This window comes from Somniosus microcephalus, chromosome 10 (assembly GCF_052327205.1).
Source record: "Somniosus microcephalus isolate GS21.2 chromosome 10, FLI_Smic_1.0, whole genome shotgun sequence".
Taxonomy (NCBI): Eukaryota; Metazoa; Chordata; class Chondrichthyes; order Squaliformes; family Somniosidae; genus Somniosus; species Somniosus microcephalus.
Window position 1 is genome coordinate 216,481,852 of NC_140996.1, and position 13,156 is coordinate 216,495,007.

A 13,156-nucleotide genomic window follows, 5' to 3' on the forward strand; every position below is an offset into this window, starting at 1 on the left:
GTGAGAATGTTTTTCTTTTTTAGTTTCCACTTCCTCAGTGTTGATGGGAGAAAATGGAGCAGCATAAAGTGGATAACACACAAGCCATGATGTGTTACACACTGAGTAACACACAGTCCAGTGTGTCTACATACGGAATCACACATTGGCTAGCATGTGTTACATATTGGACAGCAAGGAGAGGTGCTGAGAATGTTTTTCACATAGATAGTTGTTAAGACACAGTGGAAACAGAATTGATAGTGGACGTGTTCCATTACACAGTGCTGACATCCCTCACTATGTGGGGCACAAAAACTCACCAAAAGACAAATAATTTCTTTTATCGAATTTCTTTGTAATCGTGTGCAATTGTCACCAGTTAGTTTGTTGGCGAGCCTGCAGCAGTGATCTGGGAATCACATTTAACCAACTCCCCCCCCCCCCCACCCATCATCCTACCCATACAACAATCACCCGACAGTTTATCGAACAGAACCAAATGAACCTAAACAACTTAGCACTGTAACTAAAAATGGCAAGAATAAGGCAACAGTTACAAGCGAAAAATAAAGGAAACACATAAATACAAAGACGCAGGTACAAGGAGGCAGCTATGTAATCTCGGAAATCAGATCAGATACAATAACCACTAATTTGATCTCACAATCTATGATGTCAATTGACCTTTATCATGTTGTAATCTTCTAGCTCTCATGGTGTCTCTAGCTCTGCATGCCTTTATCGTGTGACTCCATTTTGAGTGCTCTCTGGTGGGCCAATGAAAATAAGGGGTGGATTCTTTTAAAATCCCCAATACACATTGCACCCAATTTCAGCCCCCGCTCTCTCCCCCAGTGTGCTGTTGCATCTTTATTGACCAACTGCTGGACACCCCCCAGTGTAGCTTCACTCACTGGAGGGTACATGTCCCTTTCCATTCAGACTGCTACCTCTGAATCAGAGGTGCAATCCGACACAAGCACTTTAGCTACTTGGGTAATTCACTCTGTTATTGATTTATTCTGTTTATTTTCTTTTGGGATGGGGAAGTTCTGGTGCGCACGTTAGGGTATCATTCATTAATGAAAATTGAACGTGACATTGCGGGGTTTCCAGGGCCCGAGATAACTGAAGGACAGTCATTTTCACGGTACACCCAGCGATATGAACAGGGCCTCGAATGCTAGTCTTCAACGCCGGGGCAGTAATCTGGCGGCGCAGACTGCCCGCTCATTGTAACACCCACCCAATGACATCAATGGAATGAAAAATCGGATAGGTTCGATAAAGGGTGGATTTTCGCCAGATTACCGCCCAGGCAGTGAAGTCGGGAATTTACCCCGATGTGTTTGGTAAAAAAAAATAATGTTACATGGATAGAAGCGGAACGCTACTGAGGAAAAATAGTTCTCCACAAGGTAACAGCAACTTCACAGAATTTTAAACTGCAGTGCCTATCAGATTCACCAGCAGCGTAATAGAACGTCAGAATGAAGAACCTTTGAGTATACCCTGAGGGACTCTAATGTGTTGCTCAGACGGAGGCAAACCTCTTGTTTTGCAGTACGATTCAGGTTGATCATAATGCTTTGAGATCTATCCTGATCAAATGATGAAACACTTGCTTTATCCCTGAGCCAGTTGCCTAACGCCGAGCAGGACGAGAACAAGTGCAGAAACTGTATTTGGCGATGTTTCTTTCACTAGAATTTTTATTGAGTTTCTTTCCAGGCTTCTTTCACTCCTATCCTGAGGCCCCTGACATTATCTGGGATGTGATTTCACAGGCATCAGCTGGTTTCCTGTATCTCATCCCCGGTGATCATTTTCCACGCATGAATCTGCATGGCGAGTGTTGGCAGGCATTTCGACTATAGCGACAGCACAGCTGATCTCAATATGTACCGTCCTAACTCGCACCAAGTCCCGTTCACCCATCACCCCATGTGCTCGCTGATCTACACCGGCTCGCGGTCCGACAAGGCCTCGAATTTAAAATGCTCATTCTTGCGTTCAAGTCCCACTATGGCCTCTTCTCCTCCCCATCAATGTAACCTCCTCCAGCCCTACAACCCACCGAGATCCCTGCGCTCCTCCAATTCTAAAAACATAGAAACAGAGAAAAATAGGAGCAGGAGTCAGCCATTCGGCCCTTCGAGCCTGCTCCGCCATTCAATATGATCATGGCTGATCCTCTATCTCAATACCATGTTCCCGCTCTCTCCCCATACCCCTTGATGCCTTTTGTGTCTAGAAATCTATCTATCTCCTTCTTAAATATATTCAGTGACTTGGCCTCCACAGCCTTCTGTGGTAGAGAATTCCACAGGTTCATCACCCTCTGAGTGAAGAAATTTCTCCTCATCTCAGTCCTAAATGTCCTCTTGAGCATCCCCGGTTTTCAACGCTCCATCATTGAAGGCCGTGCCTTCAGCTGCCTAGGCCCTACGCCCTGGAATTCCCTCCCTAAACCTTTCCGCCTCTCTACCTCTCTCTCCTGCTATAAGACACACCGTAAAACTTATCTCTTTGCCCAAGCTCAGTGTCAAATTTTGACTGTTTACACTCCTGTGAAGCGCCTTGGGACGTTTCCACTACGTTAAAGGCGCTATATAAATGCAGGTTTTTGTTATTGTTGCACACAGTTGGACTCTCCAGCAGGCATCTTTGGGCAGTGGAGTTTCCTCTCCCTAATCCTGGAATGCAAAACCCTCTAGGACTTGACAGTGGGCCTCATGAACTCAGAATGAACGAGCTAATTTATTTCATGACACAGGTAAACATCATTTCTGCTGATCCTTGACTTTGTGCTAAATCTTTGGACCTCCCATTAACTGAACTCTCGTCTCCTTTGAAAACTGTCCCACTCTTGACTTCTTCCTATACATGTGCGCCCACTCTCTTATCCCCAACGAGCTGGTACAGTACGTGACAGGTGCAAGTATACAACAACAAACATTCACATTTATAATGCTGCGGAAGAAATGAAAGACCGTGTGGATACAGAATGCGCTCAAAGACAAATTAAATCTCATTTGCCACTATCACTCACTTATGTGGTCCTTTATGCAAATACTATGAAATGCGTTATGACTAACAAAAACAAACCGATGCAACTGGTTGGGCTTTTGTCTGCGATATACAATCGTTTTATTAATAGACAACATGAAGTTGTACAGTATTATTAAAATACTGAGCTTTCATATTGCCTATTAATCCCCGAGAGTAATGTTAACCTGGGAGTGGGGATCTGATAAAAAGCAAAATACCACGGGTGCTGAAAATCTGAATGAAAAGCAGAAAGTTCTATAAACTACTCAGCAGGTCAGGCAAGCATCTGTGGAGAGAGCAAGGCAGGGTTAACTTTACAGGTCGATGAGCCCTCGTCAGAAACCTTGGCGTATTTTTAAGAACTGAGAATTAAAAACAAAGCCTACCATCCTCCCGACCCTATAACATCAAAGTGCCTTAAGTCCAAGTCCCCGTTGCTACATTCATCTTTTGCCTGACTGTATTTTGGACTCCTCCTTCACCACTCTCAGTCACATTCAATGACTGGTCAAGTTTCTGCATGTTGATACCGCCACAGATGGTGTTCCAACCCCCATCCTCTGCAACCCCCAAAGAAGACGAGGGATGTCCCTGTCACAATGGCCTCTGGCTCAATGCCTTAGCTGTGAACTGGGGAAACCAACCCAATTTATGGTGACCCTGTTCAAACATATGTCGAATCTGAGAATTAATCTCAGATGTGGCTTTGGAATTCCTCCAGCTACTGCCAGAACTACTGGACCATTACTCATTCTCAACTTCGGTTTCATTATTAAAATCTGCAATCAGATAACCGAGGAATATTCCCATCAGGTGAAGGTTTATCAGGGGGGAATACTACAATGCACTCCTTTCTGCCTCCCTTCTGCAGAGGAGTATCTCCCTGGTGTCCTGGCCAATATTTATCCCGCAACCAACATAACAAAAACAGGTTATCTGGTCATTATCGCATTGCTGTATGTGGGAGCTTGCTGTGCACAAATTGGCTGCCGCATTTCCCACATTACAACAGTGACTCCACTTCAAAAGTGCTCCATCGGTTGTAAAGCGCTTTGGGACGTCCGGTGGTCGTGAAAGGCGTGACAGAAATGACAGTCTTTCTTTCTTTCTCTAATCTATGCTGATCCATTTGTTGTATTCAATGTGAACTGCATCTCCAAAGCCTCAAAATGGTGATTTTGCATACCTGATCTCATCGAGAGAATACTCTCCCTTCTGTATTCAGTTAAACTTCCTTGACTTGAGGTGTATGTCATCCCCAAGAATGCTCTGAGCCTCTTACGAAACTCTTTGGAGGCAAAATAATAAATGAAGGGATCGAGGCAGCTATTTAAGCAGCTCAGGGTGAGAGTGATTTTATAAGCAGCATAAATCCCTCTCTCGAAAAAGATCCGGTTGATTATATGGATGAGAAGGATAAAATTGTTGGGTGCAAAACATGTTATAAACACCAAGAGCACGATTAAAGCTAAGCAAATTGCTCTCTTCTTTTGTGCATTGGCGTGACTTGAAGAGGTCTTGATCAGCTTGGCGATGATTCGAATGTAACAGTACACGGTGATGCAAAATGGAATCAAGAAAAGGATCCCAAACAAGGTGAAGAGAAAGGTCGCCCAGGCCCATTTGGAAGGAAGCATGTCTTTCTTCAGAATGTCAAAACACGTGGTAATGTTGAGTTTGTGAACTTCATACGTCAAGTCTGTTATCTCCAGCGGCAGCAGGATGATGAGGATGAGCGCCCACATTCCTAAGCAAATCGCGAGTGCGTACCTGTTGGTCCGCCATCTGGCACAGCGCATTGGCAGCACCACGCCCGCGTAGCGCTCCAAGCTAATGCAAGTCATCGTTAGGATGGAGCAGTACATGTTAGCGTAGAACAGCACGGTAACCACGTTGCACAGGTCAGCTCCAAAGGTCCAGTTGTTTCCATTCCAGTGGTACGCACTCTGAAAGGGCAAAAAGAAGGCAAGCACAAGATCGGTGATGGTGAGGTTGATCATGAATATGACGGATGGTGTCTTTGGTTGCGTGCGGCAGAGAAGAAAGCAGCAGAACCCATTCCCAGGCAGGCTGATGACGGCAACAATGAGGTAAACGATGGGAAGAGTGTTCTTAATCATATTGTTTGTGAGCATTGCCAGAGTATCATTGTCCAACTGGCTTCCATTCACAGCCATGGTGAAGTGAACCAAAGAGGATCAGAAGCCTCTTCATCCACAACGAATGGACAAATTTTCTTCAAGCTTAAAGAGGAGGAAAGGAGACACCACGTTAATAATAATAATTCATAACCAGACCCCTCAAAAGCAAGAAATCTTTTGATGTTAACATGAGAAAAAAAAAATGCACGTTTGCATGGAAACTTTATAAATGCACGGACTGCAGCGGTTCAAGGGCAATTAGGGATGGGCAATAAATGCCAGCCTTGCCAACGATGCCCACATCCCGAGAAGTAATAAAATGAACAGCATAGATTATAATAAGTGAATACAGAACTAGAAATAAAATGGTTTTCTATTATTACATCATATGTCATGCTACTGTTATAAACAGAATAATTATTGTCATCAGAGCAATCAACATCAGGGAAATATTATGACTGGGATTTATGATTGAAAATCGTAACTACAACAACATCAATTGCATTTATATAAAGCCTTTAATGCAGTAAAACATCCCAAGGTTCTTCACAGGTGAGTAATCAGATAACATTTGACACTGAGCCACATAAAGAGATATAAGCTTTTCCACCATCTACAAGGCACAAGTCAGGAGTGTGACGGAATACTCTCCACTTGCCTGGATGAGTGCAGCTCCAACAACACTCAAGAAGCTCAACACCATCCAGGACAAAGCAGCCCGCTTAATTAGCACCCCATCCACCACCTTAAACATTCACTCCCACCACCACCCGTGCACCGTGGTTGCAGTGTGTACCATCTACAAGATTACAAGATGGATTGTAGCAACTCGGCAAGGCTTCTTCGACCACCTAGAAGGACAAGGGCAGCAGGCGCATTGGAACACCACCACCTCCAAGTTACACACCATCCTGACTTGGAAATATATCATCGTTCCTTCATCATCACTGGGTCAAAATCCTGGAACTGCCTCCCTAACAGCACTATGGGAGTACCTTCACCACACGGACTGCAGCGGTTCAAGAAGGCGGCTCACCACCACCTTCTCAAGGGCAATTACGGATGGGATGCCCACATCCCAGGAACGAATAAAAATAAAATTAGGATAGGTGACCAAAAGTTTGGTCAAAGAGGTAGGTTTTAACGAGTGTCTTAAAGGGGAGAGAGGCAGAGAGGTGGAGAGGTTTAGGGAGGGAATTCCAGAGCTTAGAGCCATAGGCCTAGAAATTCGCGCCAAGCTCGACTGGGCGCCAGAATTACCGCTCCGGGCGGAGCCGCTTGCGCCAGCCCGATATTCAGTTTCAGCGCCCCAGACGGAAGTGCGGTGCTGCTCGAGGCGCCCCGCGCCCCTCTTGGACAGCGGCATGGCGTGCTGCGGTACTGCAGGCCTTCCTCCCCTTCTTAAAGGGGAGGGGCCTGCACCAGCGCGATCGGGGATCGCGAGTGCTGGCAAAAGAGCCCGGCACCGAGAAGAGGTGTCGGGCTCTTGGGACACAGCCGGCACTGCCTGGGGGTAGGGGGTGCTCAGGAGGCCGGGGACGGCGTCGCGAGGAGGTGCTGGTAGGCGGCCAGCAAAAAAAATGGACGCCCCGCACCTCCCCTTTAATTAGCGCCAATACCGCCGCAGGTCAGCCCCCCTGAACCGGTCGCAGGTTGCGACCAGCGTTACAGCGGGGGGGCGCGACCCAATATCGCGATCGGGGCGCTGCGCTCACCGATGACGTCATCGGTGGCGGCGCAGCGCTACAGGCTAACGCCGCCATTACCGCCCCACTAAATTTCGCGGGGGGCATGGCCAGTGGCACTAAAGCCACTAAGTGCCCTCTTTGGGCGCTAACTGGTGGCGCAGTCCACTGAATTTCTAGGCCATAGAGTCATAGAGTTATACAGCACAGAAAGAGGCCCTTCGGCCCATCATGTCCACACCGGCCATCAAGCCCTACCTTTTCTAAACCCATTTTCCAGCACTTGGTCCGTAGCCTTGTATGCTATGGCATTTCAAGTGCTCATCTAAATGCTTCTTGAATGTTGTGAGGGTTCCTGCCTCTACTCACCCTTTCAGGCAGTGAGTTCCAGATTCCAACCACCATCTGGGTGAAAAAATTTTTCATCAAATCCCCTCTAAACCTTCTTCCCCTTACCTTGAAACTATGCCCTCTGGTTATTGACCCCTCTACTAAGGGGAAAAGTTCCTTTCTATCTACCCTATCTATGCCCCTCATAATTTTGTACACCTGAATCAGGTCCCCCCTCAGCCTTCTCTGCTCTAAGGAAAACAACCCCAACCTGTCCAGTCTCTCTTCATAGCTGAAGCGCTCCAGCCCAGGTAACATCCTGGTGAATCTCCTCTGCACCCTCTCCAATGCAATCACATCCTTCCTGTAGTGTTGCGACCAGAACTGCACACAGTATTCCAACTGTGGCCTAAGTAGCGTTTTGTACAGCTCCAGCATAACCTCCCTGCTGTTATATTCTATGCCTCGGCTAATGAAGGCAAGTATACCATATGCCGTTATAACCACCTTATCTATCTATCCTGCTGCCTTCAGGGATCTATGTACATGCACACCAAGGTCCCTCTGATCCTCTGTCCTTCCTAGGGTCCTACCATTCATTGTGTATCCCCTTGCCTTGTTAGTCCTCCCAAAATGCATCACCTCACACTTTTCGGGGTTAAATTCCATTTGCCACTGTTCTGCCCATCTGACCAACCTGTCTATATCGTCCTGTAGCCTGAGGCTTCCCTCCTCGTTATTTACCACTCCACCAATTTTCATGTCATCTGCAAACTTACTGATCATACCTCCTACATTCATATCTAAATCATTAATGTACACTACAAGTAGCAAAGGACCCAGTACCGATCCCTGCGATACACCACTGGACACAGGCTTCCAGTCACAAAAACCTTCGACCATCACCCTCTGCCTCCTGCCACTAAGCCAATTTTGGATCCAAAGTGCCAAATTGCCCTGGATCCCATGGGCTCTTACCTTCTTGACCCAGTCTCCCATGCGGGACTTTGTCAAAAGCCTTACTGAAGTCCATGTAGACTACATCAACTGCACTACCCTCATCCACGCACCTAGTCACCCCTCGAAAAATTCAATCAAATTGGTTAGGCATAATCTCCCACTGACAAAGCCATGCTGACTATCCTTGATTAATCCTTGCCTCTCCAAGTGCAGACTAATTCTGTCCCTCAGAATTTTTTCCAATAATTTCCCTACCACTGATGTTAGTTTTTTTTAAATTCATTCACTAGGCCTGCATTTAGTGCCCATCCCTAATTGCCCTTGAGAAGATGGTGGTGAGCCGCCTTCTTGAACCGCTGCAGTCCATATGGTGTAGGTACACCCACAATGCTGTTAGGAAGGGAGTTCCAGGATTTTGGCCCAGCGACAGTGAAGAAACGGCAATACAGGTCCAAGTCAGGATGGTGTGTGGCTTGGAGGGGAACTAGTAGGTGGTGATGTTCCCATGCGTCTGCTGCCCTTGTCCTTCTAAGTGGTAGAGGTCGTGGGTTTGGAAGGTGCTGTTGAAAGAGCTTTGGCGAGTTGCTGCAGTGCATCTTGTAGATGGTACACACTGCAGCCACAGTGCGCCAGTGGTGGAGGGAGTGAATGTTGAAGGTGGTGGATGGAGTGCCAATCAAGCGGGCTGCTTTATCCTGAATGGTGTCAAGCTTCTTGAGTGTTGTTGGAGCTGCACTCATCCAGGCAAGTGGAAAGTATTCCATCACACTCCTGACTTGTGCCTTGTAGATGGTGGAAAGGCGTTGGGGAGTCAGGAGGTGAGACACTCGCCGCAGAATTCCCAGCCTCTGGCCTGCTCTTGCAGCCACAGTATTTATATGGCTGGTCCAGTTCAGTTTCTGATCAATGGTAACCCCCAGGATGTTGATAGTGGGGGATTCAGCGATGGTAATGCCATTGAATGTCAAGGGGAGATGGTTAGAGTCTCGCTTGTTGGAGATGGTCATTGCCTGGCACTTGTGTGGTACGAATGTTACTTGCCACTTGTCAGCCCAAGTCTGAATGTTGTCCAGGTCTTGCTGCATATGGACACGGACTGCGTCAGTATCTGACGAGTCTCGAATGGTGCTGAACAGTGTGCAATCATCAGCGAACATCCCCACTTCTGACCTTATGATGGAGGGAAGGTCATTGATGAAACAGCTGAAGATGGTTGGGCCTAGGACACTGCCCTGAGGAACTCCTGCAGTGATATCATGTGATTGAGATGAATGACCTCCAACAACCACAGCCAACTTCCTTTGTGCTAGGTATGATTCCAACCAATGGAGAGTTTTCCCCTTGATTCCCATTGACTTCAGTTTTGCTAGGGCTCCTTCATGCCACACTCGATCAAATGCTGCCTTGATGTCAAGGGCAGTCACTCTCACCTCACCTCTTGAGTTCAGTTCTTTTGTCCATGTTTGGACCAAGGCTGTAATGAGGTCAGGAGCTGAGTGGCCCTGGCGGAACCCAAACTGAGCATCAGTTAGCAGGTTATTGCTGAGTAAGTGCCGCTTGATAGCACTGTCGACGACACCTTCCATCACTTTGCTGATGATTGAGAGTAGACTGATGGGACGGTAATTGGCCGGGTCGGATTTGTCCTGCTTTTTGTAGACAGGATATACTTGGGCAATTTTCCACATTGCCGGGTAGATGCCAGTGTTGTAGCTGTACTGGAACAGCTTGGCTAGGGGCGCAGCTAGTTCTGGAGCACAAGTCTTCAGTACTATTGCCGGAATGTTGTCAGGGCCATAGCCTTTGCAGTATCCAGTGTCTTCAGCCGTTTCTTGGCATCACGTGGAGTGAATTGAATGGGCTGAAGACTGGCATCTGTGATGCTGGGGACCTCAGGAGGAGGCCGAGATGGATCATCCACTCGGCACTTCTGGCTGATGATAGTTGCAAATGCTTCAGCCTTGTCTTTTGCACTCACGTGCTGGGCTCCACCATCATTGAGGATGGGGATTATTTTTGGAGCCTCCTCCTCCTGTTAACTGTTTAATTGTCCACCACTCACAACTGGATGTGGCAGGACTGCAGAGCTTTGATTTGATCCGATGGTTGTGAGATCGCTTAGCTCTGTCTATCGCATGTTGCTTCCGTTGTTTGGCATGCAAGTAGTCCTGTGTTGTAGCCTCACCAGGTTGACACCTCATTTTTCGGTATGCCTGGTTCTGTTCCCGGCATGCTCTCCTGCACTCTTCGTTAAACCAGCCTGTAATTCCCTGGTTTATGCCTACTACCCTTCTTGAATAATGGTACTACGTTAGCTGTCCTCTGGTCCTCTGGCACCTCCCCTGTGGCCAGAGAGGATCTGAAAATTTGTGTCAGAGCCCCTGCAATCTCCTCCCTTGCCTCACACAGCAGCCTGGGATACATCTCATCTGGGCCTGGGGATTTATCTACTTTTAAGCCCACTAAAACCGCTAGTACCTCCTCCCTCTCAATACTAATTTGTTCAAGTATATCACAATCCCCCTGCCTGATTTCTATGCCTACATCGTCCTTCTCCATAGTGAACACAGATACAAAATATTCATTTAAAACCTCACCCACATTTTCCAGCTCTACACACAAATTGCCACTTTGGTCCCTAATGGGCCCTACTCTTTCCCTGGTTATCCTCTTGCCCTTAATATACTTATAAAACACCTTGGGATTGTCCTTTATTTTACCCGCCAATGTTTTCTCATGCCCCCTCTTCGTTCTCCTAATTTCTTTTTTAAGTACCCCCCTGCACTTTCGATACACATCTAGGGCTTCCATTGTTTTTAGTCCTTTGTATCTGCCAAAAGCCTCCCTTTTTTTCCTAATCCAGTCTTATATATACCATGACATCCAAGGTTCCCTGGGCTTGTTGGTCCCACCCTTGGCCTTTACGGGAACATGTTGGCTTAGGGCCTAGGCAGCAGGAGGCACTGCCGCCAATGGTGGGGTGACGAAAATTGGGGATGCGCAATAGGCAATGAGATCTCAGAATGTTGTAGGGCTAGAAGAGGTTACAGAGATAATGACAGGCGAGGTCATGTTGGGATTTGAAAACAACAATGAGAATGTTTAAATCGAGGTGCTACCAGACCGGGAGCCAATGTAGGTCAGCGAGCTCAGGGTGACGGGAGAACGGAACTTGATGCGAGTTAGGATATGGGCAGCAGAGTTTTGGATGAGCTCAAGCTTACAGAGGGTGCAAGGTGGGAGGCTGGCTAGGACAGCATTGGAATAGTCAAGTCTAGACGTTTGCTTATTTCTAGATCACAAACTAGGTTCGGATGAGGAAAGCCAGTCAGCCCATCCTAACCAAGACGATCAAAGCAGGTCACAGTTGTAAACCAAAAGCAGCGAGTTTCACTTCAAATGACGTGACAGCTCTGTTATTTCTGAAAAAAGGGTCTTAACCTGTCTCTTTTTTCAGATGCTACGCATTTCCTGCACGTTGGTGTTTTTGTTTCAGATTTTTATTATTTGCAGACTTCTCCTTTTATCTGTACTCTGCCTCAAATGTGTGCGCCAACCACAACCTCAACAGAGCATCCTGAACTGCACAAATCTGGATGTCTCCACTTTCCAACCAGCCACCTTGCAACTTCCCTGAGCCTGAAAGTTTAGTGCTAAGTTGTATTTGGGCTGAGGTGAGATTGTGACGAACTAATATAACAAAGATTTTTTTACAGGAGGAGCCTTTCATCACATCAGTCTGGGCTTGATTTAGGAACATAACAATAGGAGAAGACCATTCAGCCCCTCGCGTCTGTTCCACCATTCAATTAGATCATGGCTGATCTGAATCTCTACTCCATCTACCCACCTTGGTTCTGTATGCCTTAATACCCTTGTCTAACAAAAATCTGTCAATCCCAGTTTTGACATTTTTCAATTGACCCCCAGCCTCAGCAGCTTTTTGGAGGAGAGAGGTTCCGATTTCCACTACCCTTTGTGTGAAGATATGTTTCCTGGCATCATCCCTGAATGGTCCAGCTCTCATTTTAAGGTTACGGGCCCTTGTTCTGGATTCCCCCACCAGAGGAAATAATTATCTATCTACCCTGTCAACTCCTTTAATCATCTTAAGCAGTACAATTAGATCATTGCTTAATCTTCTGTACTCAAGGGAATACAAGCCTAGTCTATGTAACCTGTCCTCATAATTCAACAATTTTCACTTCAATATTATTCAGGTGAATCTGCGTTGGACTTCAACCAAGACCCCAGAAGCAAGAGGTGTTGAAACCCCCTAGGGAACCAAATGCAGTTGAAATTAAATATTTAATTCAAATATACAAATAAGTATTAGAAATATCAAAATGTATTAACCTTTTACAGCACGTTACAGGAAACTCTTTTTTATCCGGCACCAACGGGACCGGCGTGGTGCCGGTTTATCAAAAAGTCCGGATTACAGAGAGTTATAGTTAAAAGGTATGAGAGCTCCGTACACAGCAACAAATCCAGGCTTCCCTGTTGCTTAGCAACAGCTGCAGGAACCCCAGCCACAGACCACGCGTCCCTGTTGCTTAGCAACAAGTGCAGGAACCCCAACTACACAGCCACAGATCCAGGAACGGCCACTAATATGAAGAAAAACTTACCCGAACCTACTCCTGAATTTTGCCGGTTAACCGAGTTTTCCGATTGTTTGGGTGCCAGTAAATCGAGAGCTTCCTGTACTTGACTTTCCCCCAAAGGATGCTGGGTAATTCAACAGATTTCCAGTATTTTCAAGAGGCTTATCAACACTGTTACTTAAACTGCTTCAGACTTCATGGTGGCACCCATCCTAATCTTTATCTCAATAGATCCTATAATACAGAAAGCACACTTCATTTAGTCAAGCAGAGGTTGAACGGCAAGTGTGATCAGACAGTGTCAGTGTTTTATTCTTCATCTTTGAGTCAGAAGGTTGTGAGTTCCAACCCCGCTATGGACTTGATCACATAAACTAGGCCAACGCTTCACTTTTTAGAT

General features: G+C 46.5%; 1 protein-coding gene across 1 annotated transcript; it reads right to left on the reverse strand.

Moving 5' to 3' along the window:
- Nucleotides 1-418: 418 nt before the first annotated feature.
- Nucleotides 419-5,268, reverse strand: LOC147112094 (P2Y purinoceptor 8-like). The gene has a single exon (XM_085999609.1). The coding sequence runs from the start codon at nucleotides 5,208-5,210 to the stop codon at nucleotides 4,149-4,151; it is 1,062 nt and encodes a 353-aa protein (XP_085855735.1). The 5' UTR covers nucleotides 5,211-5,268; the 3' UTR covers nucleotides 419-4,148.
- Between the last annotated feature and the right edge of the window lie 7,888 nt (nucleotides 5,269-13,156).

Bases quoted from the DNA above. Each gene is read 5' to 3' on its own strand.
- LOC147112094 (XM_085999609.1), bottom strand. From the start codon at position 5,210: ATGGCTGTGAATGGAAGCCAGTTGGACAATGATACTCTGGCAATGCTC.